The sequence below is a fragment of the Glycine max genome, chromosome 17 (genome assembly GCF_000004515.6).
Source record: "Glycine max cultivar Williams 82 chromosome 17, Glycine_max_v4.0, whole genome shotgun sequence".
NCBI classification, from domain to species: Eukaryota; Viridiplantae; Streptophyta; class Magnoliopsida; order Fabales; family Fabaceae; genus Glycine; species Glycine max.
In genome coordinates, this window is record NC_038253.2 from 18491872 (window position 1) to 18519045 (window position 27174).

General features: G+C 33.4%; 1 protein-coding gene and 2 long non-coding RNA genes across 3 annotated transcripts; 1 reads left to right on the forward strand and 2 right to left on the reverse strand.

The window, feature by feature from the left end:
* Positions 1-5584: 5584 nt before the first annotated feature.
* On the reverse strand, positions 5585-6121 carry LOC121173794 (uncharacterized). Its single transcript, XR_005889189.1, has 2 exons — positions 6088-6121; positions 5585-5906 (listed from the first exon to the last, which is right to left on the reverse strand). It is a non-coding gene; the product is annotated as an uncharacterized lncRNA (long non-coding RNA).
* Positions 6122-22548: 16427 nt separating this feature from the next.
* On the reverse strand, positions 22549-23325 carry LOC121173795 (uncharacterized). The gene is made up of 3 exons (XR_005889190.1): positions 23188-23325; positions 23045-23098; positions 22549-22668 (listed from the first exon to the last, which is right to left on the reverse strand). It is a non-coding gene; the product is annotated as an uncharacterized lncRNA (long non-coding RNA).
* Positions 23326-24869: 1544 nt separating this feature from the next.
* Positions 24870-26729, forward strand: LOC100775939 (pentatricopeptide repeat-containing protein At5g39350). The gene has a single exon (XM_003550988.4). It carries the CDS (start codon positions 24870-24872, stop codon positions 26727-26729), a length of 1860 nt encoding a protein of 619 aa, XP_003551036.1.
* The last annotated feature ends 445 nt before the right edge of the window (positions 26730-27174 follow it).

The window sequence follows — 27174 nt, forward strand, 5'->3', positions numbered from 1 at the left end:
TTTAAATCTAGAGCGATGATGTAAAATTGTACCATCGGCCATGTGGATGAGTGGCTTTGGTTGGGGAGGCAAGATAGATTTACACCAACAAAATCATAGAGCTTCGTTGCATGCGTGATTGTAATTACTGTCGTGTTGTGAAGGTTGTCATAACGATGAACTCGAATGCGAGATCACGCACTCAAGGAATTCCTTACATACGCCGGGGAGTAAAAGCACTCATGGATCCAAAATTTTTACTTTGTGAAAACAGGGAAATAGTCTATAATATAGTGGTTTAATTTTTTTTCCCTCTAACTTATTTTGCTAGTTCAATTTGGTACTCTTATTATTTGCATGTTCAATTGGGTCATGTGTTTTTTTAAAATAATTCCAATAGGTATTTTACTTTAAAAATGTTCAATTAGGTACTTTATTTTTTAAAATGGGTTTAATTTAGTCTTATTTAAAACCAATTTAGGTTCTACTCATTAAAACTTTTGGAGCAAATAAAAGAATAATGAGACTAAATTAAATCTATTTTATAAAATAAAAGATCTAATTGAACCTTTTAAAAGTAAATGACCATATTGAACAATTTCTAGAAAACTACAGGACCTAGTTGATCCAAAAAATAGCAACAAGAGGTGATCATTTTTCTTTTTTTCTATTTGTTTGAGATTGTGTCAAGGTGTATTTTTGTATCATTGACTTATTACATATTTAGTACTAGAGGTGTAGGAATAGAAAAAATTAAAATAATAAGTGATAAAAGTAATATCAACATATTCTCTTTTTTATCTTATAATTTTCCTTATTCATTATATATATATATATATATATATATATCGAAGACTTTTTTGTGGCGGGAAAAAAATTCTTAAATATGTTTAAAAAAAGAAAAGAAAATCTTGTGGGTGCAATTGCCCCCACAAACTCCTAACCTACATCTGCCATGGAGCACAAGGATGCAATGGTGCAACGGGAATTGAATCTCGTCAACGATGTGGTGGTCGTGGCAGAGGAGGAGGTCGAGAATTAGATTGAACCCTAATTGAGGAAATTTTGTTTTGAGTTAGTTTTCCACCATTTTGAGACCATTCATTCTTGTTTTTTGGATTGTGTGTGATTGGTATTTTGGAGTTGAAGATTTTTATTGTATGTTGTTGAGTTGGAGATGATGATAGAAGATGAGGAAGGGAGAAGAAGAGGAGAAAGATGAAGGAGAAAAAAATTATATTTTGTGATAGTTTTTAACCGCCATTATCTTAGCTTTAATAACAATGTTAAATTTGCATTGACGGAAGCACCATTTTTGTCCTGTTTTAAAAAATAAAGGACTAAAATAAACTTTCTACTCAAAGATAAATGACCATGTAGGTCATTTGGCCATTCGTAAAAGATAGATAGTAACGTTTAAAACATTTTGTTAAAGATGAAAATATTAGAGTGGTGTCCTTGAATCTTGTGATGTCACTACGTTGTGCCACAACGTAACACGAATATTCCTTATGCAAAAAGCATCAATGTCTGGTTGTTCCATAAGGTTGTTGGAAATAGATAAAAGGTATTTCTGGGTTTGATAAAATAGATAAAAATGTTAGTTAAGAGAGTTATGGGAGGGGAGGCCAAAGTAATGTGAAAAAGGAGGAAATGTATGTATAATATGAATAAATCTCAAGGGAAGTTTATGTAATTTGCTCTAAAATATATAGAACAAGTTGAGAAATCGAAGGGGAGAAAAAAACAAGAAAGAGATAAAAGGTAAAGGAGTTAAACAAACAACATAAGATTAGTGTTTCTTACTTAAGGTAGGAATTACTTTTACTTATAAAAATAAATATTGTTGGAAAGATATTGGTAGTATTTCATTTAGCAAGTTAGAAATTTTAGTTAAGTCTTGAGATAAAATGAAACTTTAGGTTAGTACAATCTACTCTTTAAGCACTAGAAATTTTAGGGAGAAATTTACAGATATATTTGACCCATTTACTATATATATTTTGATAATTTTTTTAGTGTATAAATGTTAAAAGTATTACAATGTCATAAAGTTGTTAAATAGATAGGCATAAATTTTAATGGAAACATTAACAACTTTTAGAGTTATTTTTTTAAAGAATTAATTAGAAGTCAATAATTAATTATAGTTATATTTTTTCTTTGTGGTTCTAATTTAATTTTATGCTACTTTAGATTGAGTACACCCATTTCGCGGATCTTGGTCTTTGACCTCAATTCCATCATCATCTTAGGAAGGTTGTGAGTAAATAATGGAGACTCTAACAAGTCTTACACTACTTATCTAAATTCGTTATTTGTATGATTTATTTACTATTTTATCTTTTTATGACATAATCACAAAATGAAAATTGGGAAACTATTTAATTGAGATACTCATATTTTTAAAGGGAACACGATAATATGTTTTATTACAAATATAAATGCATAATATGTTATGATATAATGAATTAAAATTTTTGCGGTTCTTAGTTGATGGAACTAAAGATTCTATGATTTAGATATTATTGCTTCAATTGTTAAATCGTTAATTTAAATTGAGATTTTAGATTTTGGAAAAAATACTTTGTCAAAAAACACTGTAGCTAACATAAAATAACATTATTATTTGACAAATACTTATTTAAAGAATCCTAACAATCTTAAACAAACTTTGTAAACAAATAATGTTGAATATTAAGAAAATTTCTAAAGTCTTACTCACCTAAAACAAAGGAATTTTAATTCCTTAAATTTTATTGTAATATTTGTTTCTTCTAATTTTTAAATTTTACTATTTTAATCCTTGTGTTAATTTGTCTATCTTGATCATTATGTTTATTGTGGCTGATCATTTATTAAATGATGTCACACATTTAATATGAGTTTATAAAAAGATAAATGTAATAATATTTCTTAATTTTTAATTAAATTAATTAATAAAAAATAAAAGAATTATCGATGCTCCAAATCGAGAGGACCATGTCCTTGTGCTTCTTGTGGAACCGTGGCTCAGAGCCATCATCCCAAAAACAAGTAATCCCGATAACATCTTAAACACCGACCATCCCCCAAACCCCATTAACTCCGCAAAATCATTCACTCTCAAATGCCAAATCCAAAAACCTGTGTGACAAAATCCAACAAAAGAAAAATAAGCAACGAAGCAACTCATCACCGCGAAATCAAGAACTCAAATTAGAACCCCAAAGTACCCCGTTGCCGCTACAAGCTAAGCTCCACCACACGCAAATCCACACCACCGCTGTCTTCCGCCGCATGCACGACCAAGATGTGGCCATCTGCGGCTGCTGTGGAACTGGAACCGGAAGGGGAGGAGTTTTGTCATGGGTTCAACAAGAGGGGAAGAAGGAAACATGGGAAAAAGGATCTCGTCAATTCCTTTATTTATTTTTGTTTTTTTTATATTAATTTTAACTTAATATAATTTAGGCATGACAACAGGTTGAAACGGGAACGGGTATTGCATTTTCCACCGTGTCCCCCGACTTTGTGACTAATCCCCGACTCCGCCCCCGAGCCCCACTGGGATTAAAAAATACATACCCACCCCGTTCCCGACTTCCCGTTGGGGGTCGGGTTTCCCCGCCCCGTCCCGTCCCCGTTAGAATTGATTAAAATTTTTTTAAAAAGAGAGAAAATATTGAAACTTATTGAAAAAAATAAAAAAGGCTAAAAAACAGTTTCATAACAAAAAAAACAATAACAAAGCCAAATTCAAAATATGGGATCATTATCATAATTTAAAAAATTACTAAAACAAATCAATCCATTCAATTAAAATCATAAAATTTAGGTATTCCATGAAGAATTAAGGACATACATATTTATTTCCCCCCAAAAAAACATTATCATCTAAATATATGTTGTCCTAGCAATAAGTAGCATATGATTCTATTTAGCAAAAAAAGAGATATTAATATACTATGTTGGTTGTCCTCAAACATGTTTCATTTTGTTTAGCAACTTAAACATGGTTCATTCTTTCAAATTACATAATAAAAAAAAGAAACAACTTAAAATTTTCAACAAATAAATGTTAATCATTCCTCCAAATTAGTGACACCAGCAACACCCATCATTTCACCTGCATAAAAGAAATAAAAAATTAGAACAAAAGCTTATATTATATAATAACAAAAAATGAAATTTAGAACATTATTTACCTTCATCATCTGAAACCATTTCATTCATTACATTAGCACATTCAGCAACAACTTTATAGCTCGTAGAACCTATAAAATTACATTACTACTATTAGTTCTTGAATAAACACAAATATCAATTTAACAACATATATGAATAAAACTTTACCTATATTTTCAGCACTCCACAACCAACTTCTAGCGCACATTAAAGCCTCTAAAGTAGTCCATTGAAGTCTACTACGATGTGGGCTTAATACTTGACCACCAGTGCTAAATGCGGATTCTGAAGCTACGATAGATACCAGAATAGCTAATATATCCTTAGCAATTGCTTGAAGTGTTGGATACTTGACACCATTAAACTTCCACCACATCAAAATATCAAAGTCAACAGCTCTTGGTAAAACATCTTCTAAATAGTGGTCTAACTCTGATTTAACATAAGAACTTCTAGCCTTTTTTTTTCTTATAATAAATCTATCATACTCAGATAATGCATCACCAACAACTTCACTACCAGTAACATCACCAACATTACTACCAAAAGAGTCTTTGTTCATTTTCATTTGGTAATCAAAAACTAAGTCATAACACAATTGTTGAATGCCCCTCACTTGAGTAAAAGAGTCATGCTCTTACAATTTTTCATAATAATACTCAAGCAACTCCATCTTGTACCTAGGATCTAAAACAGTGGCAACTCCCATCACATTATGAATCACACCCCAATATTTATCAAATTTGATCATCATATTTTTTGCCATTTGTTGAATCATTGGGTTAGGAGAGGTAATCCATTATTTGATTGCCAACTTAATCTCACATATATTTGGAAAATACAAATTAGCAGTTGGATGTTTAGTAGAAGAAAATAATTCAATGATAGTATTGAACAACTTCAATCTCCCACAAATATCCTTTGCAAATTGCCACTGTAAAGTACTTGGCAAACAAGTATATTGAGACTCTCGTTGCTTTAATCGACAAAATACATCCTCATATCCTATGGCAATTTCAAGCATTTTATAAGTTGAGTTCCATCTAGTTGGACAGTCTAATGCCAAATTCTTAGTGTAAGGGATTCTCAATTATTTAGTAGTTTCCTCAAATTTTTCCTTCCTCTTGGGTGTTGCTGTCCAATATGCCACACTATCCCAAATATTTTCTACACCTTCTTTCACCACTTTCAACCCATCTTTTACTATCAAATTAAGGATGTGAGCACAACAACGCATGTGAAGTAAAGATCCATCCCTAAGCAAACTACCTAAGTGCAATTTATCCTTAATTTTATCAATCATAGCATCATTTGTGGTACAATTATCTAGGGTGATAGTGGACAATTTTGTGTCAATATTCCAATCCATCAAACAGTCAGTCAATACATTGCAAAGTCTATCACTTGTATGAGGAGCAGGAACATAAATGAACCTAACATAAAAATAGAGATATAATATAAAAACAAAAAAAAAAGAGATATAATATAATCATATTCAATCATTTTATAAAATAAAAGGCCTAATAATATAAAAAGTTTAAATCGTTTTATTACCTCAAAATCTGACTTTGTAAGTTCCAACAACCATCAACGTAATGAGCTGTAATAGCCATATACCCCCTCTTCTGACTTGTTGAAGTCCACATGTCTGATGTAATGGCCACTCTTCCATCAAGACTATCCAACAACTTCAAAGTTGTTGCTCGTTCATTCTCATAGATTTTCATTATCTCCTTCTTAATTGTGTTTCTAGTAGGAACCTGAAAAATATCACTATATTTTATTTTATAATATACCAGTTATATATATCAAAGGATAATTTTAAAATAAAAAATGCATTCATCAAAGGAAATAATTACATTTATTAATAGTTATAAATCAATAAATGTATCTATAATATATTATTTGCATACTTGAAAAAAAGGGATTTTGCTAGCGAACCTGAAACACAGGTTGGAGGGCAGCAGAGTATCTCCTAAAGCTAAGGTGATCAACAATTGATAGTGGATACTCATGCATAATAATTGCTTTTGCCAGCTCTTCCCTTGCACGTTCTGCATCATAAGTTCCCGCACCCAACTCTTGTTTTCCTTGCACGACCTTGGGGGTAAGAAATGTTTGGCCCTTCATCCCTCTCATAAAAATCTTGTACTGAACACAAATCTCGGCCACAAATGCTTGGTTCCTTTTTTTGATTTTCCACCAAGAAGTTTCTTACAATACTTGCATTCAACCTTGTCCAAACCATTGACTTTAATTTTTTTGAAATGCTGCCAAATCTTACTTTTCAGCCTACATATTCCTCCTTGTGCCTCCACATTATTAACTTCATCTTCATGAGGTGAAGGAATATGATCAACATTAATAGGTGAAGGAGAAGGTGCAAGATCAACTTGAATAGGTGAACAAGTTTGATCAATTGGTAAAGGTGAAGGAGAAGGAGACTCATTAATTGGTGAAGAAATATGGTAAATTCCTTATGGTGAAAAACTAATATCTTCCATTACTTTCTTGGAAAGAAAAAAAAATACACTAATGTATTAAGGAAATAAGAAATTGGTTGTTGTTGGTATCATGATGATTAGTACAAGTTTAACAAAGACTAAAATTTATCGGTCAATACATAATTATTTCTATTGTTTGTGACTACTTGCATAACATTTTTTAACTAGTTCGGTAAATAATTATTTTAGTAAGTTTTAATATTTTTTGAAATGTGATTTAAAATAAAAAAATTAAACATTAATTTTTAGCTCTAAAAAAATAGAATGGTTCAAGAGGTTGACGTTGCGTCCTCTCTTGAGCGGCCTCACGTTCTCCACTTCTCCTTGAAGACCTCTATGAACAAGTTTTAGGTTTAGCAATGTGAGGACTGAGGACTGAGAGCTGCAGTAGCGGCGCAAAATAAGATTTAGCCTTTAGGAATTAGGTTTTTCAAATTATAACATTTGAGGCGGGTCGGGGTCGGGGTCGGGGCGGATATCTGTAATCCCATACCTGCCCCCGCCCCCGTTTTGGGTTATCAGGGAAAACCTGAACCCAACCCCGAACCCAGTCAACGCGGTTTTTATCCGTCAAAGTCGGGACAGGTTCGATTCGGTTCCCACGGAGTCGGGATTTATGTTTTAATAAATACATATTAACCTTGCCACATCATTTAATAAACACTCAACCACTATAACATAAAGTTCAATGCTTACAAATTAAAGTTCAAAATCACAACATTTGAAAAGTAGGATCAAATGTTACAATAAAAGTTTAGGGATCAAAATTTTAATTTGATGAAATTAAAAGGATAAAAATTATAATTAAGCCTTAAAAAATTGAAAAACTTGAAATAATAAATGTTTGAAATTTGAATTTAATTAAAGACTAAGAGAGAGAAACGGAAGATAGAAAAATAAAAAAAGGAATATCTTAAAATGTAGAAACTGTAAAAGAAATAATAATATGAAAACTTTTCCAATAAAGATATATTTTTTTTTATAAATTTAATTAATAAATTTTGAAATCTGAATTTAATTATTAGCAAATTAATTTTTAAAATATTTGAAATTTAAATTTAATTAGTTAGAATGCTCAAAATATTGGAAATGGCACCTTATTTCTAAATAAAGGATTTGTGATATTCAGTTTAAATTGAATACAATATAAATTCCTAAAGCATAATATTTGAATTATATATATCTGTATAATTAATTTAGAGGTGAAATGATTGGTACCTTTATAAAATTTATTACGACAATTTAAAAATAATAATTAATTTTTCTTGCAAATGTTTAAAAATATTATAGATAAATTTTCTGATTTCTTGATTTAATAACAGAAAAAGGTAAAAGTCATAACAAAATTGAAAAATATTCTTATTAGTAAAGTAGAAAACATATGAATGAATTTAGGGTGTGTGGGTTTTTAGTTTCTGAAATTTAAAAATACTTTTTTTACTTCCTAAATTTAGGGTTTGATGTAGATGCAAGCATGTTTTGATTTCTGGCCCTATTTTTAGGCTATTGTAACACATGTCGTTTTTGGTTTGCAAAGATTCAATATTTTTCCCTTATGATGGCTTGCTTTGGTAGTAGTAGTGAACATGAAAGAGTGCTTTTTTTAATTTTTAATTTTTTAATTTTGAGAGTTTTGGAATTTTGTAGTGTGAGAAGATGAAGCAGCATGTCAGATATAATAATGTTTTGGATGATGATGGGGTGAGTTATCTCGAGGAGGCAGTGAGTGTTTTACATTTGAACCATGAGGAAGCTTGCAGGGAAGAGGAGTGTGTTTTTCCTCGATTTGGATGACGAAATGCAAGTTGGAATTCATCAAGTTGAAGAAGATGTACCTCCATAACTCTACAAACTTCAACCACCTTAGGGTATTCAGTGACTATCCACCTCCAACTAATAAGAAAAGGGGAATAATATACATTTCTCCACAAAATCAGAGATTCCCAACATTCCATCCAGCATGCAGATTTTGTATGGAAAACAATATTTCTAAATTGGCTATATCTGACACGAAACCTTCAAATGAAGAAAATGTTGATAAGCTTTGGAGTGGTGAACTAGTATGTAAATCATCACACTTGCAGGCTATGGATGGAGGAGCTGCTAGTATATCAACTTGGAATCAAAAGCGGAAGCGCTTGGGGGATTCAAAGCCCAACATTCCCTAGTGCCAAAGCAATGAATTGCCTCTATGGGTGCTAAGAACAGAAAAGAGGGTCCAACTTCTCTTTTACATCATAAACCTCTAATTCAGTGGAAGATGGTAGATCACTCATAGAAATGATACAAGGTCATGACACAAGGGAAACTAGTGGAAAATCATTCGGTGGTTTGTCTCCAGCCAAGAATGACTGCATTTGTTCTATTTTCCACTATGGTGGTGAACTTATTTTATGTGATAAATGTCCGTCTTCATTTCATAAGACATGTCTTGGTTTGGAGATCTGACTTCTCTATTGTCTCTTTTTAAGCTGCCCTCGTGTTGTCCCTTCAAAATGACGTCGTTTTGAGAATTGTGTTCATATTTTTCACAATTAAATATTAACACAAATCTCAAAATGATGTAGTAGTTTTGAAAGGACAACACGGGTACAGCTTGAAAAGGGACAAAAGAGAAATCAATTTCCTTGGTTTGGAGGTAGATTAATCATTTACCTTCTCAATCATTCTATATTCAGTGCTATCTTGATTTTACTTATCATATGATATCATTTTGGTACTTTCAAACCGATAATTGGTCTTGGATCTAAGTTGTTTCCTTCGGCTTGTTTTATTTCTTTTTTGTATAGGATATCCCTAATGGTGACTGGTTTTGTCCATCATGTCGTTGCAGGATTTGCGGCCAAAGGAAAATTAATGGAGATGAGGTTGGACAGTTCCTTCCTTGTGTTCAGTGTGAACATAAATGTAAGTATAAAAGCTACTATTAGAGCTTGGCTTCCGAGGCCCAAGTAACCTCCCTAGAGAGAATAGACGAAAGCGAGAATAGAGGAAATGCTTATTCTTCTTCCTTCTTATTCACAGAGGCTTTTCATACATTTATAGTTGCTACTCCACAGGTATAACAACAAGCTAACATTCTAACAGAAAGCTAACAGATTCAACAATATCCTAATGATATTCCTTTATTAAACTTCTTCTAGAAGATACTATGCTAGTGTTGTGCCCCCTACGTACATGCATGTGTGCATGATTTGCTATTCACTATGAATGGGAGTGTTGCTTTGCTTCTTGGGCCTTATTGTTTGCAGCTCCTTATCGCTATTCGTATCATTCCCGCGGGCTTCAAACGCCACTTTGTCCTCAAGGTGACGAAGGAAAGGGCCGCATTACCGTTTGCCTAACTTGAAATAAGTTGTGCCGATGGCGGTTCCGGAAACAAATCCGGCATTGGTGACGGTGCATGCGGTTGAACTGACTCTAACATGGAACCATTATCCTCTGTGATCAGTAGGAACAAGGACGACGCACATTTGTGACCCTGAGAAAACTTCTCGTCACACTGGAAGCACAATCCCCTTTCCCTACGAACTGTGAGCTCTTCTAGCGTGAGTCATTTGAAGGGAATGGACGATGATGTGCACACTGGTGTTGGCAAAAGAGGTGGTGTGGAGTTGGATGATGATGAGTGTGTGGTCATGGTTCCCGCAGTGGTCGACAGTGAGCGATCTGATGAAGGCCAATGAGCATCCAGGATCTTCTCTTCTTGGAGACGAGCATACGAGACTGCCTGGGCTAGCAAAATTGGCTTTAGGACTTGCACCTCCCAACGAATGGCTGGGCTCAACCCTGAAATGAAGCAACTCAGCACAAACGGTGCTGGAAGACCCATTATACGATTCGCCAGAGACTCGAATTCGGACAAATAATCGCTTACCGACGAACGTTGTTGAAGCTTGCACAACAAACCCGTGGGATCCTCATATGTTGACGAAGCAAAATGGGAATGTAACGAATGGAGAAACGCTGACCACGAGGAGAGCTGCGCATTGCGGTGCATCCATTGGAACCACGCAAGGGCTGGCCCTTCCATGTAGAAGGAAGCTATCGTCAATCGTTCCTGATCTGGCGGGGAGTGGTACTCAAAGAATTGCGTGATCTTGAAGGTCCAACCAGTTGGATCAGAACCATCAAACCTTGGGACGTCGAGCTTCATACGATGCACTGGATTGTGCGATGGCGGCGTCTGTCCTGTCGATGAAGATGGTGGCGTTTGCGGTGGTTGCTGGTTCACTTCGAGTTGCGACATACGATGAAGGAGATCATCAATCTTCGAATTCATGGTGAGCTGCGAAGCTGTGAGTTTCGCAATTGTGTCTTCCAGGCGTTCTGATGACACCTTGGAGCGCGTCGCATCCGCCATTGTTGTGCAATGAAAGCACCAATGTTAGAGCTTGGCTTTCGAGGCCTAAGTAACCTCCCTAGAGAGAATAGACGAAAGCGAGATATAGAGAGAGAATAGAGGAAATGCTTATTCTTCTTCCTTCTTATTCACAGAGGCTTTTCATACATTTATAGTTGCTACTCCACAGGTATAACAACAAGCTAACATTCTAACAGAAAGCTAACAGATTCAACAATATCCTAATGATATTCCTTTATTAAACTTCTTCTAGAAGATACTATGCTAGTGTTGTGCCCCCTACGTACATGCATGCGTGCATGATTTGCTATTCACTATGAATGGGAGTGTTGCTTTGCTTCTTGGGCCTTACTATTTGCAGCTCCTTACCGCTATTCGTATCAGCTACACTTTTTTTTACCTTAATATTTTATCCATGCCCGAGAGTGTCGTGAGTATATATTTGTCTGCATGTGTAAATCTGGTGTCATCTTTGTCAAACTTATGCAGATCATGTTAGGTGCCCGAAAAATGGAGCTGCAGATATATGATGATCTTGCATAATAATATCTGAAAAAGTGGCAACTAACAAAACAACTCCAACATTGGCGTTGGGAATCTCTTTGTGCCCTCCACCTTCTTGTAAAAATTACACCAGCAGCAACACCTAATATCACCATTCCCCAATTCTTTATAGCATAACCAATCTATTTTCGCCCCGTCCCTCTGTGACTTCTTCATACAATGAACTAGTGGCGTTACTTGCTATGATTTGACAAGCAGATGAAATGTGCCAGAGAAACAATTGTAGGTTCTGTGTCTTCATTGAAATTTTTTTAGGAAAACTGTTCTATTTTACATTATGGTGTCTATTTTATCTAGATATATGAGGGCCTAAATTATTGGGAGAGCCAGTTTCAGTGAGTGTGGACGATCTAACTAGGAAATTAGTGAAGTTTATCAACCCTGACAGTTGTGAACTTGGTAGTAGTCAAAGTGACTTATTGGCAGAAAGTTACAACAAGCTCAATCTTGCTCTTTCGGTGATGCATGAATGTTTTGAGCCCTTAAAGGTATCATGCACAAGCAGAGATCTCATGGAAGATGTGATATTCAGCAAATGGTTAGAAATTGTTATCCTTCAAGATGTGGTCATTATGTTTTATGTTGCTTGTTGTATTTGTGTTGTATATATTGATAACATTTACTTATGGATTTGTTTCCATTTACTTTGTCCATGATTATGATATCTGCCTCTAAACTTTGCTACATTTACATCTGTTGGCCTATACCTGATATCTGTACTTTGAAACTTGGCAGGTCAAAGCTAAACCGATTGAATTTCTAGGGTTTCTATATGTGCTACTTGAGAGAAATGCAGAACTGATTAGTGTGGCAACTGATAGGTGAGTATAGGATATTTTACTATAAAGTATTATGCTTTGTTTGATTGTATGTCTCCATGTTTTATTTGAGTTGTTTTTTATGCTTGCCATGTTGCGGCATATTTCATTTGCTATGCCAATTTTTTAGGGTCTATAGGAAGAAGGTTGCTGAAGTACCTCTTATTGGTACTGGATTACAATATTGCCGACATGGAATGTGTCGCATTTTAATAAAAGAGCTTGAAAATGTAATTTACAAAAAACACATTTATCCTTTTTATTGTCTTTTACCTTAGTTGGAAGCCCTTTTCTCCCCAAGATTATGTGGTATAGTATAACCGCACTGCATCATTTCTGAAGGCACTCAAATAAATGGTATAGTATAGTTGCACTGTGTTGTGACACCCTCTACCCTCACAAATAACGAATAAAAGGAAATAAAATCATGTAATTTTTTTTCTTCTAAAAACATATTGACTTTAGATCAATTTAAAAGGATAAAAGGTTCACATCCACTAAGTGAAAACATAGTAGAAATTGTTCGAATAAAAAAAAAGGTTATTCTGACTCAAAACGAGGTCGTCCATTCTGAATAACAAAAAAATTAAAATAAAAAATATAACGCAATCATATCATTCACAGAAATTATAACATGTGAAGTACAATCCTATGCCCCAATGTCACACTTATTAGAGCATATCCCTATCACAGACTAAGTCTCTTCATCTCTAGCGTGAAACTCATCTTGTGATGGCTCACAAGAACAAAATGACAATTAGCCCAAATACAAACATACATCGGGAATGAGTTATCACATTCATATATAATAAAACATTAAAGCATGTAAAACATATAATACTCAAAGTTGAATTTATATAAATAACATATCACTTCGCAAAATCACACACATTATTCACGTCCATTCAAGTTCACACACTCCAGAAAATAACATCAAACCACAATTGTGAACTCAATGAAAGTCAAACACATGTGTTATGCAACAAATACTCTAGACTCAAGCCTACATGCAATGTGGTACCATTTTTCAGTGAAAAACCTTGTCGGGCGCTTAGGAGTACATGACAAGGCACACCACACAATGGGTATGTCAGATCACTCTCACTAACTAAAATCATAGGGAGACCAGTCAGGGTCATGCTGTTTTGCGAGAATGCTCCAGCGATGTGAGATCGACACAGACTTAAAGAAACACTCAAACCGGGTGACCCCCAAGGCCTACACTCAGAAGGGTCCATCGGGGCTTCTCCCTCCTGATTAGGGTTCAACCCAGAAAAAAAAATATATTTGAACACACAGACTCTGCCTATGAATTATGCAATGCACACAACTACTCAATTTTTTTCAAAATCCCAATTATTGTTTTTAAAATTATTTTAACTCATCGTGACTCAAGTGGTTAAACTCGTCGGGTTCCCATAGTGGATCCCTTCACAACTCATCGCACATTAACTCATCGTCCTTAAAGGGTCTTACAATTGTGTAATTATATAATTCATAGTTCACAACTCAATACATACAGCATCTCAACAATCATGTAATTCACAGTCCATTACGTACCAAATGATTATCACTTGCACACAATCCCAATCAAAATTTCATAATAAAATAATTTATCGCATCCCATACATCCTATACATATCATTCAATAATAACATTTACTTCACGCAACAAAACAAAACAAAAAAATATATAAATTAAATTAAAATATATTAATTCAACAAAATAATAAAAAAAATTTCTACAACAATTAATTTATAAAGTAACAAAAATAATCACTATGAAGCAATCATTTCTATAACCTTATTTTATTTATTATTATTATTATTATTATTATTATTATTATTATTATTATTACACATCTCAGTGAAGATGCATACTTGAAATACACTGAGACAAAAATAAACACAGTACCAAACCATTTTGTATACTTCGAAATGTTTCTTAATGCTCCAATACATATGTTAACTGCTATAGGAAATCTCAAACAGCAAAAACAGTGCCACGAGGAATCACGTACAAGGCACTTCCACCAAAAAGCTTGATATCTACTTTATATGTGTATATATGTAAATTAAAGCTTCACTACTGCACAACCGTTTATGAATTAATATTTCCAATTATTAACATATATTATTGCACCTTGAAAGAATGTTCACCTACCACAATCCATTTATCAATTTAATATTAAAAATTCATTAACATATTAAACATACATACTGCACCTTAACGTACCGGTTCTTTTTTCTTACCCGATGTAATTCTTTTTAGACCATTAAACATTTGGAAAGCAACTCTTCTATATTTTATTTATTATTATTACTATTATTTTTTTTATGTTCTTAGAATAAGTACAGTGAGATTAAACTTTCAAGCCACGATATATATATATATATATATATATATATATAAAACAAACGTGTAAGTACAGTACGTGGGAATTGCAATTTCAACAAAAGGGAATATATATTGCATTTGTAAATCAAAGCGTACAGTACGTGGGAATTGTCATTTCAACAACAAAAGGGAATATATATTGCATTTGTAAATCACAACGTATTGGGAATTTAAAACAAACGTGAGATATATATATTGCATTTCAATAAAGCCACAATAAGTGTGATTCATAAATTTTGATTACAAACAAAAGGGAATACAATTATTTGGGTCAAATCCTTCATTCAAATGATAACAATTCACTGACACATTCCAAAAAAAGTGGTAATTCACAAGCGTAAAGCAACGAAAATCATACACGTTAATATACAAAAAGAAATCAAGTAATGATAATTGACAATTAAAAAAAATATGAAATTTCATGATAATAGATATTACACTTAATTTAGCGTATGAAATATTCAATTTGAAAGGGTTCATGAAGTAAAATTTTATAAAAACAACCCAAAATAACTCAGAATTGATCCTCCAAGGATCCCTATACATGCTTCTTCTAATCCCTAAGTGTGAGTAACTCATCCCTTACCTTAATGTAGTCGTTCAAGCGTTCTGCGTTAACAATTGTGACGTTTCTGATACTTTCTAGAACTCCTCCTCCGATTGCTCTGTTAGGATTCTTGTGCATCAATAAAAGAAAAAGGGACAGAAAGTGTTTTGTAAAAACTGCTTTAGGTTAAAATTTGATTTATATAGTGGGAAATTATGACCTAATTAATTTTATTTATTTATTTAATTAATTTATTTATAGGAAAACTTAAAAGACACAACTGTTACACTGTGTAATATACTATAAAGCACAAACACCTTTGCAGAATGACATGTTACGGTGTGGGACATTTTCGGACACAACACTTGTCACATATGTCTTGGATATGTGTTAGACATCCCTTCACCGTGTTGCAATTAATAAATGGTTTTTCTTTCTCAAACACCTCTTTAACATGGCTTGGACATCTCTTTGACACATGGTTCATCTTCTCACATACTTCTATCATAAATTAAAAAGGTATTTTTAAAAGGTCAACTTAAAAATATTGCAAGATTCAATATTTTTTCAATTTCATAGGACTTAACTAGTTGTTTTAACTTTTAAGGGATATGGTTGAGCTTCTTATCTTGAGATTTCTTTCGTAAAGATTACATTGTAAAATGATCCCTCTTAGTATTCTATTGGTGAGGGTCATTATCATTTGAAAATTGAAAAGTCTTAACTTTGTTTTTAGGTAAACAATTTTTTGTGATGTTGATTATGTGTGTGTTTTTGCGGTGTCCTGATATCTTATGTTTTGAACATCAAACGTGTCACAATGTTTATGCCAGAATCGGTGATTCATAGGTTATATACACCATTCTCATCATTCTAGTATACATACCATGGACAATGACTCAAATGCTCAAGACTCTACTTTTAAATTATGGCAAGGCATATGGAGTGGAGTAATTTACCTTTTGAGTTCAAAGGATATTCTGATTATTCTCCTATCATACAAAATTATATGCACTTGTTGTTCCCTCCACTCAACCTTGATGTCTTAAAAACATTCTCCCTTATTGGTTTCAACTATTGGTAAAGTAGTTCCTTTGCCTATGTGAGAGTGAGAACTTGATCTAGCAGCTCTTTCCAAAAGATGCAAATGCAAATAAAATACATCTCCTGGATAAGCTTCGCAGCACGGGCAAACAGACATTTTGCGACAAGGCTAAGCTTGTTTGAAGGGATCATCATAAATGATTAAAGAGTGACATTCACAGGACATGAAATATTAAGCCAAAGGTCTCAAGGGGTGAGGTATTGTGATGTAGCTGGAGAATCTGTTGTTGTAGTTGCTACAACAGTGTATTCCACTGCTGCTATTTCCCGTAAGGTAGTCACCACTTGGTTGCAAAAGATGCTTTATTACATTTTTGTTATACTCGTTTGTCTCCAATAATTAATTCTTGTTGGCTGCGTCTACTGGGATTATCAAATCAATAGCACTAAGTCTTGTATGGAGGCTCATTAGTGGCGGAACTAAGACCCTAAATCAGTGGAGACAAATTATAAAAAATAAAATCAGTGGATTTAACTATATAAATATATATGAAATAAAATACAAAAAATGAGAAGGTGCAAGTACACACCCTCACCATAGTATAGGTCCCCCACTGAGACTCATATACTGAACTTCTCAAGGCAATACTAGGAGAGATTTGACTAAGTGAGGCAAAGCTGAAAATTCCTCAATTGTCGATGGGTTTTGTAAGGGCATTTACAACACAACCCAAATAAATTTGCCTTACTACTGGTATATGAGCAATTCCTCCTGTTGCTTTTGCCAAAATGCCCTATTGCATCATCAAACTATCAATGATGAATATATATATATATATATATATATATATATATATATATATATATATATATATATATATATATATTATTTTTTTATTTCAAATTCAAAGCAATGCCTATAGAATCCTCTTCAAATTCCATGAGGCAGATCAAAATAATATTTTATTGATAAGCAATACATGCAATTCAGTTAAGAAACTTCCACTGTAAATGTTCTTAGGTGTATGATTGAAAACCATTAAAAAAAATTAGTGTGGTGTCCGTGAAACGGTAATGCAATTTCAGGATAAAACAATGTGTCTGGTGGTAACAATTTTTCCATTCGTATTGATTTGAAAACAATCCTCAACTAAACCTTTTGTTTTAAGCAATAAGCATCAGTGCATCTTTAAGCAATAAGCAATAATTAAAATACTATAATTATTTGTAAGTTAAAGTCCTGTAATTGCAATCATTTGAAGTTATCCCTTTCTAACTTGTACTTTTTTTTCTTCAGAAGCTCATGCGCAATTAGGGGTGGAGTGGCTTGTTTTGCCTGTTGTTCCCAGTGTGCTAGAAACATGGACTCTGCTTTGCAAAGACTAATTTTGAGAGTTCTCAGTTTTTGGACTATACTTTCCTAGATTTTCAGGGTGCCATCATGTGTCAAAAGCTATTGACGAATAATCCATCTCCAGATCCAATCTTGTTAGTAGGTATGCAATTTTTTTTATAATTCTTTTGTAAAAGAGGAGACAAATAAAATAAGTTTGTGCCACACGCAGACGATTACAACTTCGATGTTTCCTCTTTTGTAGAGTCACAACCAAAAATGCGATGTTTCTTCTCGAAGTTGCTGTGTAAGTTTAGTCCACCAAGTAGAAGAGATTGACGAAGGAGGGATGATGGATCAACAAATGGAGGAGTAAGTCTTACTTCTGTTTAATTATACTGTCATTAAATGCTTCCCATATAATTGACAAAAGGTAAACTATTAATAATCAAACTAGGTATCGATAATATGATAACTGTCTTAGTGATTATGCTTATGCTAGCATGGGCCAAAGTTTTTTTGGGAATGAATGCGCTCCCTCAGGTCTTTTTATAAAATTATTTGAGTTTTTGTAATGAGAAATGTTAGGAACACTCTTTATTCTATCAGTGTTCCTAACACTCCTCTGCTGTAAGAGCTTACAATCGATTAAATTGATATGAGAGACTTCTCTGTAAGTTATAAACATTTGTGCAATGAATTACTATCAACATCGATTAAAATAAATAGTTTTAACATTAGAAGAAATCTTCTAACTTTAGAAACTATTCTTTTTATTCCTACAAGATTATGCATGATGCACATATGAAATGACAGTAACTAAGATGTAACACACAATATAACACTTAATACAAATATCACTCAAGAGAGTTGGATATGTAAAAGACAATTTTTTCAAGCTCTTCTTCAAGTTTCAAGGCTTGGTCTTCATATTACTTCCTGTATCTCTAACACCTTTTCTAGTGCTTAAACGGATTGGTACAATCGGGTATTGTTTGTAGATGCCTCAAGGGTCCAAAATTCAACTTGTGTTTCATTGTTTATTGTTGAAACTTCACCAAGGTCACCAAGGTCCTTTACCTGTGCCCCCAACCTCTTTCCCCCCTCTCGCCACTAACAACCATCCTTTGGTCGCACCATTATCCATACTGGACTCCAAGATGAATGATTCCACTAAACCTCGTACTAAACTTGTTTCGGTACAATGGCTTGGTCTTTCTCCTGAGGACACTAGCTGGGAAGAATGGGACGACACTTATCACCTTGAGGATAAGATGTCTTTCCCAACAGAGGGTGATTATAGCAATGTGACCCATAATACTAGACCCATGAGAACCACGCCCACCACCTTCAAGGACTACGTATGATGCCAATTGGGATATGTCTCAGAATATGCCTTAGGATATTTGTTAGAAAGACATTAGATATTTAAAGGATTTGTTTATAACAGCCACATGATATTATTCCTTTTGGATACTCTTTTTTCTATTTCCACAATTCGAGACAACCAATCATTGTACTGTGATAATGCTGTATAAAGTTGAGTATAAATGAAAGAAGGGAGAATTCACATATTTCATTATCTAGTACTATAGCAGCTTTTACTTTATCAGTCCTCTAACAAGATCATTGTTGGAAATCATTTTCTCCATAAGAAGGTGACAAGTTATCGTCACATAATATTTTCCATTGGCACTTTGATTCCAAATAAAAAAGATCATTAGCTTGTGTGTTGATTAAAGGAATAGACCAAATTACTTGCACATCAACATCATTAAAAAGTTGTTCAACGTTTACGTGTTCTTTAAATCAAGGAAACCTGTCCTTTCTTTTGGAAAGTTTGGGTACATTTTATTAAAAGTAAACACACCAAAAATAAAAATAATAATATTCCAACAAATCAAGTCAAGTAGAAATACTTTAAAATCACTTACATGTCTTATAATAATAATAATAATAATAATAATAATAATAATAATAATAATAATAATAATAATAATAATAATAATAATAATAATAATAATCTTAAGTATAAATATTTCATAGGTAAACTTATTAAAGGAAAAAAACAAAATTACCAGTAATAAAATTATTTTCAAAAAGGGATTAATTAGATGACATTTTCTTAATCTGCTTATTAAAAACACATCTTCTTAATCTTGAGATTTTGAGACACTGGTTGTGTGACAATTCGATGTCTTGAAACTCTTCTCTAAAATAAATTATTAAATTGCTTCAATAATGAAAAATGAATTGGCCTGGGTGTACACCTCTATCAATTCATATTTTAGGATGTATGAATTGTTACGTACTGAGAAATAAAAAATCTTGAATTCAATAAAAATTTAATAAAAAAATATATTAACACACAAATATTTTTAATAAAAGAACTATGTAATATAGGAGTAGAAGACCACTCATGTCGAGCTGAAAAGATAAAAAAAAAATACAATAACAATCCTCTTTTTCATAATAATAAATAAATCTCTTGTTAAAAATAACAATAAAAAGTAGGTTAAAATGCAATTTTTGTTTCCTATTTTTTAAAATCTGTGATTTTAGTCTCTCTATTTTTTAATTGAGATATTTTATCCCTTACTTTTAAAAAATTCACGATTTTAGTCCTCCATTTTTTAATTGAGATATTTTGTCCCTTACTTTAGAAAAATTGACAAATTTAATTCTTATGACTAATTTCAAATATTGATCTATGTGTTTTACAAACATTAGCTGACACATATCTTTTTATTATTCACATGATAAATATTTTTTAAAATTATTTAATTGCTAATAAGGTTAATTTATTAAAAAATGATTTTAAAAAGTACACAATCGAGTCTTAAATTGAAGAGGACTAAAATTACATATTTTTTAAAAAGCGAAGGACGAAATGTCTTAATTAAAAAATAGAGGGACTAAAATTGTGGAATTTTAAAAAATGAAAGACAAAATGTCTCAATTAAAAAATAGGAAGACTAAAATTGTGAATTTAAAAAAATAAAGAAATGAAAATTACATTTTAGCTTAAAAAATATCCAAGAATATTTGTGTTTGTATTAAGGGTAAAATAAATAATTTCAAAGTTATTTAGGTTTTGCACATTTAATCAATCACAGGTAACCATCTTAAGTCAGACATTGTTTAGCACTTTTCCTATACATAATTGACTCTTGGATCCAAAATCTAATTTTGAAACCATTTTCTTTTCAAAATGGTTTTTTTTGTAACTCTTCTCCTAATAAATTATAATAACGACTCCTTTATTTTTAACTTTATTTTTTATCGTCGTTGTCGCTGTCTCAATCCTAGTTGGGACAGTCAACATAGTTGATGTCATACATGTATACACCGATGGATTCAAAACAATGGTCTTGTTTGTGCCAAGTCTCAAAGAAGCAAGTGATATTGGAATACTAGAAGACTTCAATGGATTAAGTGTTGAATCACTACACCAAAAACAGTCTTTTAGTGGCAATTGTTTTGCCTTTGTTGGTGTATCCAGGGACCGTAAAAGGAAAACCAGCCATTCTTTTAATAATAATCATACCAATTTAAATGGCCAGTAAAAGTACTTTTTCCAATTCTACCATCATTGTCGGTAAAAGTAAACTTTAATTTGTTCTTTTTTTTCGTTAGAATGAAAAATGTTTTATTACAAAAGCAAGAAAATCAACACTAACACCTGTATGTAGACTTCACATATACTTTAAGGGGGAAGGGGTTTTCACACAAGTTCAAAGTAGTGACAATTACAAAAAACCCATAATAGAATTCTAGTTTAAAGAGGTTTTGTTGAATTTAAAAGGGAGCTCAAAGAGCTTCCAGTGACAAAAGAAAGACCAGAGTCTAAACTTCTTACAGAAATATATTCTCTGCCCAGTTATAAGCCTAACAAACCACAATTTGCCCAGTTAATTAACCTGCAAAAAAACAAAAAACCATTAATGCACCAGGATTTGGAAGAGAAAAATATCTAATTTATATAACCGAATCAGGTTACATGGTATCAGTCAAAAGAAAAAATGAATAAAAAACTGAATTCTATTAATATCTACTAGAAATTTACTAGTTCTAATTTAACTAGAGAAGAAGCATAATTATTTGATAATGTGCGCACAAGTCTATAACTACAATTCAATAATCATAATTTTACAAGCAAATTTTGCTTCGTCAATTCATTGAACGCAGGGATATGGGGTGATAGGTATCATTGTCCAAGTAACGAAAGAATGCCGAATATGGTAAACCCAACTTCATTATCATGTGTTAAGTATCCAATGGATGGGGACTTCCTTGAAAGCCCATAAATTATGCATGCATTTCAGAAATCGTTCAATTGCTAATCGTCAGAATTCAAAATGGAATAATTGACTTATATAGTTATATGTTTATACCTGTAATGTTAACTTCTTTTTCACGGTTTATGCCTTCAAGTTATGTTAGTTGAGGGTTGGGATAAGGGATTCGGGTCCTAGGTTCAAAAGTTACTAAGGTCTAAAGAGTAATAAGATAAGTGGCACATCTCTAAAAGGCATTTTACAATTAAATGATATTATATATCAACAGAAACTTGAAAAAAAATAGTAAGATGGAACCTACGTACATTGCCAATAACATCCATACCAAATTCCAACAAATATTGAATGAATTACTAGTAGTATTTTAAGGTCAAATTAGTGCAGACTATTCTCAAAAATCAGGAATTGATGATTACTATTTCTTCTTCAATATTAGATGTTAACACTATGTAATCCTTAAAAATCAGGAACTCAATTAAGCAAATTATTTGTGTTTGTAGTTATGCAGATTGAAATTTACTTCTTTCTAATGACAACTTACAATAAGGGCCATAGGATAATCTCCCTCTTGATGTGATGCATACCAATAACGAAGGAGAAAACTCCTTCCTCAACAGTGTGCTTGAAAACTTTCAACATGCTTGATCGATAAGCCTGCCATGGTGGGGGTGTAAAACAAAAGCAGACATGATATTTAAGTGCAAATCAAGTTATTCAAAGAGAATTCGAACTAAATGTGTATCACAAACAATAGTTAAATGTAATAGAACATAAAACATTAACTTTTCCAGTATTTCTCAAGCAATAACAAATTTGTTTTTGTGGTAATGCAAGGACAAGGTATGCAAGAAAAAAATTGAAATTACTGAGATTGACCAAATGAGAATGTGACTAGTAACATGCTGTCATGATTAAGATGGTTTCCTATCATAGATACACCTAGTGTCATACCCCTTACAATCTCGAATCTTAACTAATGTTTATTTTGTGTTTCAAATTAAAAATTAGTGAAGATTTGTTAGTTACTCACAAAAGTTATCATATCAGCAGTACTCTGTTTGGTGTCTTCTGCATCTAGTCCACTCTGACAAAAGCAAAAACAGTTCCAAAAGAATTAGTACGATTAACATAGAATTAGCAATACTGTCAAGTGTCAATTAAAGCATTCAGTACCTCTATTAGTTTTGGATCAAGAGCACAAAAGAAGCTTGTTCAGTAATTCTGTCAGGTCAGACCAAAATGCAATATATTTAATTAGAAGATAGTATAAAATTGGATAACAGACAATAGAACAAGCAAAATGTATTAATGATGTCTTCTCTTTTGCTATTGGCACAACCAGATCACAACTTTAGTGCAAAAGTAAGTGTCTGAGTCCAACAAGTAGAAGATGCTCTGCTTTGAACTAAAATGTATAGCATATATATGCATTCATTTATTAGAAATAGATTTTGAAAATTCACCCAAATCATGCCTAGAAAGAAATTAGAGGATTTATCAAAATATAGAAGCCAAATGCCAAAGCTTAATAAGTTCATGAGGCATTACCTTATTGACCTTTGGCATCAAGGGTAAAGAAGGACTATGCTGGAAATATACCTTCCACAGTAGAATTGTCACAAAATAAACAGATACCAGACCTTGAATTTTCAAGTTACATAATCTTACAAGGATCAAAATTAAAAATGCAAAGTTTCATAAGTTTACAGGGATCAAAATTAGAAAAATACAAATTTATAATAGCTAAATTGAACAAAATATATTACATGAATCAAAATTAAGAAGACACAAACTTATAGGGATTAAAATTAAAAAAATAAACTTAGAGGAACTAAAATAAAAAAAATATTAATTTACTAGTATAAAAAATATATTTAAGCCTAGACTAAAACTAATAAGTAATTTTGAAGAATAGGGGCTAATAAAATCCTGGCTGATTGACCATTTAGATCCCTTTTACAAACCCTTTTGTTATTTCATACACTTTCAAAACCAACCAGACAACAACACTTTGTGTCACATCTTGAAGTTGCAATTAGTAATTTTAACTTTAGTTGAACTAAACTTGAAATCCGTTTTGTAAAAAAAAAAAAAAAAGTTGCAATCCATGTTACACTTTTGTGGTCCGATTTAACGTGCCTCCATTTGCAACCTATTAATATGTATTACTACATTAAAATGAATTAGTAATAACAGTTTTATGTGGCACTTCCTCAATTAACTTTTATTAAAAAAAAATGTAACACTATGTGTTTAATAGGGGAGAAGTTTTGAGATTTCCACATTTGATATCCATTTTAAAAAAAAAAAATTCAGAAATGTTTTTTAACAACTACAGAAATTTTCTCATAAGGGAGAAGTTCTTTTACTAAAGGAAACATATTATGTTACTCTTCTTATTTCTATAATAAAAATATCATGTAATTTTTTAATTTTTAAAAAAATTATCTAAGTATTTTTAATTGCTAATTAAACATATTTTATTATTCTAAAAAAACATGATTTCAAGATTCATAATTCCTTAGACATCATGAATCTTGAAAAATCTTATCTTTTATCAAATGTCCCCTAAAATCATTAGCCAAAACTACATTTTGATCTAAGAGTCAGTGAAAAATAAACTCATGTTAGTAATTAATTTTGTATAAGATACAAATAAAAACAAATGTTTCTAAGATTAAATCAAATAGGTGAATAAGCAAAAAGAAAAAACCTTGACTTATTTGGTGTCTAAAAAACCAGGTCTCCAAAAACATTTGCATCTATCATCCACTGTTTGCACACGTGCTTATCCATGACGATGAAGCACCAAACCAAACCCAGCAACAACAAGAAGAAGAAGAACGCATTGATTCATGTCAACCCTCACACACTCATTCAACTCTCTGCTCCAAGCCTGCAAAACCCTAAACCAAGCAAAGCAGCTCCACCACCGGATTCTCCTCACCGGCTCACACCACAACCATTTCTTCGTAACCAAGCTAATCCAAATCTACGCCGATTCCAACGACCTTCGTTCCGCAGTAACACTGCTTCACCAAATTTCCCACCCCAACGTCTTCGCCTTCACTTCAATCCTCTCCTTCCACTCCAGGCACGGCCTCGGGCACCAATGCATCCAAACCTACGCGGAACTGAGGCGAAACGGCGTCGTCCCAGATGGGTACGTGTTCCCCAAGGTGCTCAAAGCGTGTGCCCAGTTATCGCGCTTCGGAAGTGGAAGGGGTGTTCACAAAGACGTTGTTGTGTTCGGGGAAGAGTCCAATTTGCAAGTTCGTAACTCTGTGTTGGATATGTATTCAAAATGTGGGGATGTTGGGAGCGCACGCCAAGTGTTTGATGAAATGTCTGAGAGAGATGTTTTTTCGTGGAATTCGATGATGTCGGGTTATGTGTGGAATGGGTTGCCGCATAAGGCTGTGGAGGTGTTGGGGGTTATGAAGAAAGATGGGTGTGGTTGTGAACCGGATGTTGTCACGTGGAACACGGTCATGGATGCTTATTGTAGGATGGGACAATGCTGTGAGGCGTCAAGGGTTTTTGGAGAGATTGAGGATCCGAATGTGATTTCGTGGACGATTTTGATCTCGGGTTATGCTGGTGTTGGGAGGCATGATGTTTCTTTGGGGATTTTTAGGCAGATGGTGAATGTTGGGATGGTTTCACCGGATGTGGATGCTCTTTCTGGTGTGCTTGTGTCGTGCAGGCATTTGGGGGCTTTGGCTAGTGGAAAGGAGATTCATGGATATGGCCTCAAAATCATGTGTGGGGATGTGTTTTATAGGTCTGCTGGAGCTGCCTTGTTGATGTTGTATGCCGGTTGGGGCAGACTTGATTGTGCTGATAACGTGTTTTGGAGGATGGATAAGAGTGATGTTGTTACATGGAATGCTATGATTTTTGGTTTGGTTGACGTGGGGTTGGTAGATTTGGCGCTTGATTGTTTCAGAGAAATGCAGGGAAGAGGAGTGGGGATTGATGGTAGAACTATATCTAGTATACTGCCTGTTTGTGATTTGAGATGTGGAAAAGAGATACATGCTTATGTTAGGAAATGCAATTTCAGTGGTGTGATTCCGGTTTATAATGCGCTTATTCATATGTACTCGATCCGTGGATGTATTGCATATGCATATTCTGTGTTTTCCACCATGGTTGCGAGGGACTTGGTTTCTTGGAACACGATTATTGGAGGATTTGGAACACACGGGCTTGGCCAAACAGCTCTGGAGCTTTTGCAGGAGATGAGTGGTTCAGGTGTTAGACCTGATTTGGTGACTTTTTCTTGTGCACTTTCGGCTTGTAGTCATTCAGGACTTGTGAATGAAGGGATTGAACTTTTCTACAGAATGACGAAGGATTTTAGCATGACACCAGCAAGGGAACACTTTTCTTGTGTTGTTGACATGTTGGCCCGTGCTGGTAGGCTTGAAGATGCTTTTCATTTCATTAACCAAATGCCCCAGGAACCAAATAATCATGTTTGGGGAGCTTTACTTGCTGCATGCCAAGAGCATCAAAATATTAGTGTTGGAAAGCTGGCTGCAGAAAAATTGATCAGTTTGGAACCACATGAAGCTGGTCACTATGTGACACTGTCAAATATATACTCAAGAGCTGGAAGATGGGATGATGCTGCAAGAGTAAGGAAGATGATGGATGGCCATGGATTGCTGAAGCCATCAGGACATAGTTTGGTCGGTACTGGAAGTTAGCCTAGAGGGGATCACAACATGATCAAATCAATATTTTGATCATCCTTCAAAAACTTTACCTACCATGTATTGTCAATTTTGCATCAAGAGTAAGAGGTGTGCGAAAGATGTTAAAAAACAGTCCACAAACAATTTTGGATACAACATCAAGTTTTTTGGGGTCAACACAACCACCATTGCGGCCACATTGATCACATTTGTCCACAATTTCCCACAATATCAAAGATCACAACAAACCGCAACCCTTATGTGCAACTATTTATTGAGTTGCCATCGGATGGAAAGGGACAGTGTTCAGTGTTAACTGAATTAGCTTTCTCGACAATGAAAACAAACTATAGTACTGACAAAAGACAGACAACTAGACAAATGCAGTGTCCAGAACATCGTGGAAGCAAATAAAACTTACCAAGGTAGAAAGGAGTTGAGACAATCCGAAGGTAAC